General features: G+C 42.5%; 1 protein-coding gene across 1 annotated transcript in view; it reads left to right on the top strand.

The window, feature by feature from the left end:
* Positions 1–816: 816 nt before the first annotated feature.
* LOC102196608 (A disintegrin and metalloproteinase with thrombospondin motifs 20) overlaps positions 817–6,000 on the top strand; it is a 76,134-nt gene continuing 70,950 nt past the window's right edge. The window contains exons 1-2 of the mRNA XM_005728161.1: positions 817–1,066; positions 1,274–1,635. Coding sequence (XP_005728218.1) covers positions 976–1,066; positions 1,274–1,635 — 453 coding nt within the window. The 5' untranslated portion in view covers positions 817–975. The remainder of the gene's footprint in view (positions 1,067–1,273; positions 1,636–6,000) is intronic.

The raw sequence follows: 6,000 nt of genomic DNA, 5'->3' as shown, positions 1-6,000 counted from the left end.
ACCTGCTCTGCAGTGTGCCGGGGTTTTCTTACCTCATTCTTTTCCACATAGCTACATGCAGGGGGCTTGGAGTTCATTGAACAGCGCAATACAGATTGATATAAACTATTCCTTAAAGCATTTTTTAATGCAAAAATGGTTTGTGAATGCATTAAGACCAGCCTTTATATGCTTCTTCCTATGTGTGTGTGCCATAAAATCTATATATTATTATCTGCTACCATGCTGACCTAGCCAGTATAACAGTCTAGGTTTGAAGCCTATTCTGTAAATCCAATATGACTTCATTGTTTGGCATCTCAGTTACATCACGACTCTTTTTAATAACAGCCTAATATAGAATCAAGGAAATTTAGTGCTGCATGGCACAGCTTCAAAGTGTGGCTTTCCTCAGAGTGTGCCTTTGTGTGTGTGAGAGTGACAAAGCTAGAATCATAGCAAGAATCACGGCTGAAAACAAACAGAAATCACCGGACTTTCACTTCGTTTTACTGTTTTGGCTGATTTTGTGCAACATGACCGGTCTCAGCACTGCAACACTCCAGCTTGTACCTTGTGTGGTGGCCGAGGCACACTCACTATTGGCTCGAGATTGTAGGGGCGTTGCTTCGCAGTTGGTGAGTGCTTAGGGTGCACGGGGTGTTCTAGGGATGGCTAAGGGAAAGCTTACTTGGCACTGATCCCTCCTTTCAGTATAGACTGCAATTAACATTAGGCAGCACTTTTTTCCGAGTTGGGGGGGGGGATGAATGTGTCATAAATAGTTCGCCTTTATAGAGGGTAGTGGATGCATGTTGAGCAATGCGATGAGGCCAGTGCACTTTGCAAGACTTGCGCTGCAGAGAGCGTCCACGGATCCCACGACCTGCTGCTGACAAGCCGGGGGGAAAGGAGAGGCAGAGGGGGAGCCGCTCGGAGAGAGATTGAGGGTACTGCCTTGGAGACGACAGCCCGGGTTTCTTTGCGGAGGGAATCATGCAGTTTGCAATCTGGCTGGTTGGACTAATGTGTCATCTGTCAGCTTTTGTCCGGGAGACTCTGCAATACCAGTTGCATCCGAAACAAGGTAGTGTTTTCTTTTGGCTTGCGAGTACGATGAAGTGATACTGCTGAAATGTGTTTCAACATTATTAACGGTGATTGAGCATGATTCCCGGCGTGCGGTAGGCTTGTCACCCTGCATCTGCATTTAGTCTGTTACACAGGCTCTAGGCTGTTTGTTACCATTGCTTTGTCTCTCACTTCCAACTTTCTCTGACTGTTTTTTGAGCAGAAAGCTTCATCAAGCAGCTGTCATCGTATGAAATCGTCAAGCCGCTACGTGTGAATGACTTCGGAGAGTCGTTCCCCCACAAACTGCACTACAGAAGGAGACGGCGGAGTTTAAACAATGACCTGTCCGGTTTACGGCTTCACTACAGGATTGATGCTTTCGGGGAACGCTTTCATCTCAATCTAACCGCAGACTCCAGCTTTATCGCGCCCTCTTACACGGTGACACACTTGGGAGAGGAGCAGAGCAACGACACGGACTCCCAGTCCACTGACCCCGGCGATATGCGCCACTGCTTTTTCCGTGGACACGTCAACGCCAAGAGCGAGTACCCTGCCGTCTTCAGCCTGTGCACTGGTCTGGTGAGTACTTGGTTTCCACTCCGCTATCTTCAAGCTTCTTTTTTGGGAAGCTTTAATCACTCTGACATGCTTTCTTCCATTTCAACGAATTCCATCCACGCACGCACAGCCCACAGCTCAAGTCATGTGTGTAAGTGTGGATCGAGAGCAAGTGTTACTGGACTAGTGACAATGGGAAGCCCTGCACCTTTGTGCCTGTGGGGATGGTGGGGTGGGATGGATGTGAGGGCTGGTTGTTATGGTTGGGATTGGGGCTGATTTGACAACAAGCCACTCTGTTGAAGTGTCCGTCAGCAAACACACTAAAACCCTGATGTGGTCATAGAGGATTTTCACACAGAAATGGATTATTAGTTATTTGGTGTCATGCTCGTGCTTGTGAAACAGAGATGCCAAACTCATTTTACAGGCCATATACAGCCCACACTGATTTTAAGTGCACTGGACCAATGAAATTACATGATAAACGTGTCAAAAGTTCTGGTAGTTCATTGCCCAGAATGTCCTGTATTCATAAAATGTTATATTTTTGTTCATTCACAAAAAATATTAGGTGTTTTTTTTTTTTTACTATGGATGTACCCCCCGGACAACTTTGTAGTAGATAGTGGAAAAGGAAGCGCTTTTCTGTCAATTAACTAATAGTTAATTACTTTGTTTTAGTATGAATGGCAGTGGGGAGGAGGGGGGACTTAATCAACTGGAAAAGCTGTAAAAGTTATAAAAATACAGTTAAAGGTTCAAAATCTATTTACATTCTTTGGGCCGATTTTTGGCCCAGGCCTTATGTTTGACAACCCAATTTTGAAGCAGTCCAGTTTTTAATTTTATGAATAAAAATGCAGAACATTTCCTTGTTCCAGCTTCTTTAATGTTTATAATATGATACTCAAATCATCATAAGTTTGACCCATAGACAAATAGGTCTTTTGAAGATGCCACCATGTAGTTCCTGGAACTCACTTCTCTTGTGGTCACTCTTCATAGCCTAAAGAGGCAAGTTCATTAATTGACAGAAGAAAGAAGATGCTCATTGATGAAAATGTATCACATTTTTTCCCCCCGCTAACTTTATAGGGGTGTAATGGAATAAGTGGGTAATAAGGGGGTTTATAGGACTTATGTGTAATATCGGACGCCTGATGCCAGAGTCATTTAGTTTGCTGACTCCTATGTGAGGGAATCTGATAACTGTTGACAGCGATGACTTCATGGGTCACATAAGGTTACTGGTACAGGGGCAGGGGGTTGACCTTAGTCGCGCCAGGCGGATTCTGGCATAGACTGTGCCTGGGGATGGGGCAGGGTGGGAGAGCAGGGGTTGTTAGAGTGGACAGATAGACTGACCATAGCCTTAAAGTCTTCCTCCTCCTCTAGGCCATTATCAGTGATGGTTATCCTTATTTTAGATGTACAGCAGGAGAATAGCATGTCATATAGTTATTTGCACATTCAGTTAAAAAACATAAATCTTTGTATTATCACTTTGCAAGAATTGACTCACAGCAGTGTAGCTATCAAAAATAAAATAAGGTCAAATAAAGTGTTTTTCTTGTTATTCACCAATTTAAGACAAAAGGTGCTCTCCATTTATCAGGGCAGCCTTTAATTGCCCTTTCTGATATATGACTCACTTATACAAACATGTGTGCATCCTTTTTTTCAACAAACCGTCTTGTTTCCTTGCAACATCACTCATTGAGAATGACAGGACAATGGACACACCACCAGAGGCTATTGGGTCATAAATGTTTCCGTGTCTGATCACTGGGGCTTAATGGCCCGGGCACATTTTGGTGAGATGAGGTCATTAAGGAATAATTAGGCCCTAAAACAAAGGGGTCATTCTGGAAAAAGCAGTTTCCCCTTTCGTCCAATGTTGCTCAAAGCTATCACCAGGGGGCAATTGAGGAGAGCTTGGGGGAGGCAGGGTGGAGGAGCTTTTGGCCTTTTCAAAGTGAGTCATGATGGGCAGAAAAGAGGAGAAATGCCCTGAAGAGAAGACAGCTGCCAATGAAGGTTGCGGAGGAGACTTAAAGATTGCTCACACCGTGGGAAATTTGGGTTCCTTGAGAAGCTGGGTCTTTCAGTCCACTCACATAATGGAAGTGTAGGTGTTAGTCAGGCTGTTCTGACAAATGCATCTGTTTTACTTCCAGCACAGAATGAAGCAGCTCTGCACAAAGATCAGGTTCACGGCACCTTTATGCCGTAAGATATTTAACAGAGACTGACTGCAGGTGTCTGCAGCCACAGAAAATCATAGTGTCTTTGAGAGATTTCATAATAGAGCTGTGTGCCAGCAGTCGGTCCACTCATGTCATGAATGTGACCTCGCTTCAAAAAGGGGTCTCTCAGTTGTAAGGTCCAGTTCAGCACCCAGTACTGAACAGCAGCCATTGTGTCTGCCCAAACCTTTGTCAGATTTGCTGCTGAGCTAATGCTGGGAAACCCTGAATCTCTTCCTCTCCGCTGACTAAAGGGAGCATTTATCTGTTCAGCTTTCTGTTAACACTACACGAAACTTTAGACTGGATCACCCGTAATTACCTAATTGAAGTTAATTCACCATAGACAGTGATTTACAAGACACCGGCAAACATCTACCAATTTTTGCATTGTATAAATCATTCATTATATTTAGATTATGACTGCAATGGTTTGAAAAAGGCTGCAGTACTTCTATGTTGATCAGGCATATTTAAACAGAGTTTTATTTTCACAACCAGATGAGACGAAAGCGAATGTTTTGAGCCTGCTGTGAACAAAGAGGACATTACATCGACAGTTTGATGACAACAGAGTAATCTCCATCTGCTCAAGATGTGCACCGAAACGAACCAGAGCATGTACCAAATGAACCTTGTGCTTTTTTTGCAGTTCCAAGGTCAAGAATGAAGTAATATCTGACTGTTATTCAGTGATCATTTTTTTGAAACACAAAGGGAAACGTTCTCTGCAGTGGATAATTCCTGATGCGTTTTAGCCACATAAATGTGTTTTTTACTCGACCGTGTAAATGTAAGAAAATGTAGTCGTGTATGCTTGAGTGGATTGACTCTTATTTTGACTGCAAAGACCATTTCATGAACACTGTTTATTCAGTATCAGCTTCTCTGGCGAGTTGTTGTCACAGCATGTTTTGTGTCTATGATGAGTGATTGGTGGACTTTAGGACTTAAAAAAAAGAGTCACATCATCTCGAAATCATTCATACAAATGCATCCGTTCATGCTGTCTTCTCTCAAAGTTCCCCGCTGGATTTGAAAACTACTTCTATTTCGTTTCACTGGCTTCTCAGAACTGAAGAACCAGTACTGATCCAGGGCAGAGGGGGGGTGCTTCAACAAGTGAAGGCATTTCTATCCTGTGCATTGTTTATGAAAGTTTTGACACTATTGCACTGAACCCACATCCATATGTTTTTGGAACATGGCATAGTTATTCTAAATCAAAGAATTAATATGTGATTGAAGTCCAGACTCTCAGCTTTTATTTAAGCGATTAAGCAAAATTATTGCATTAACTTTTCAGGAATTACAGCCACTTTTATACACCCCTTCCTTATTTTCAGAGGCTCACACTGATTTGGATAATTTTAAATATCAGGACTGTTTTTCATACTTTGATGGGTTCTAGACTGCCTGAAATCTCTGTTAGGCCTTTACTGTAAGCCACCTTAGATTGCTGCTTGCTTGTGTGTCTCTTTGCCTTCAGCTTTGTCTTCAGAAAGTTGAGTTGACAAAGTTATCTTAGCAGTACGCTTTGGTTCATTTAACTATTTGCACTGTCTGATCTGTTTTGAAGTGTTTGGCTGAATCTGAGCAGAAAGTATAGCACATGTACACTTCACAATTTATCCTGCTGATTATCTCAATAAGTCACGTTATCAATAAACACCGGCAAACTTGTTCTGTTGACAGTGATAGTTGCCCATACCATAACATAGCCTTGTCTTCTAGTCCTTCTGGTGTTGCTGAGCTGGCTGGTGCATTCCCTTTTTTTAAAAAGAATGTAGCAGAGTGTTGATTTAACCTCTCTTAAAGTTTTTGTTATCTCTTTAATAGGTTTTTTTTTCAGCCTAATGATGGCCTCATTCACCTAAACTGATATCTCTTTGACCTTCACATAGTTCCAGTTAACACCTAAGTAATGAAAGTGCAACACTTGGAATCAACTCCAGAATTTTTATCTGCTAAATTTGTCGTGGAACGACGAGGAAACAGGTCCCACTTGGCCGTGAAACCGCCTTCACATCTTGATTTGAATTGAATGTCATACAAAGGCAAAAATTACACAAATTGTGCCACTTTCCAAATACCTAACTGTAGAACTGAGTGCCTTTAACCTTTTTCAGGAGCTATA

The sequence above is a fragment of the Pundamilia nyererei genome, unplaced genomic scaffold (assembly GCF_000239375.1).
Source record: "Pundamilia nyererei isolate P.nyererei 1_Seehausen unplaced genomic scaffold, PunNye1.0 scaffold00027, whole genome shotgun sequence".
In the NCBI taxonomy this organism is placed as follows: Eukaryota; Metazoa; Chordata; class Actinopteri; order Cichliformes; family Cichlidae; genus Pundamilia; species Pundamilia nyererei.
The sequence above is the reverse complement of the archived record's forward strand: the minus strand, read 5'-3'. Positions and strand labels throughout refer to the sequence as shown.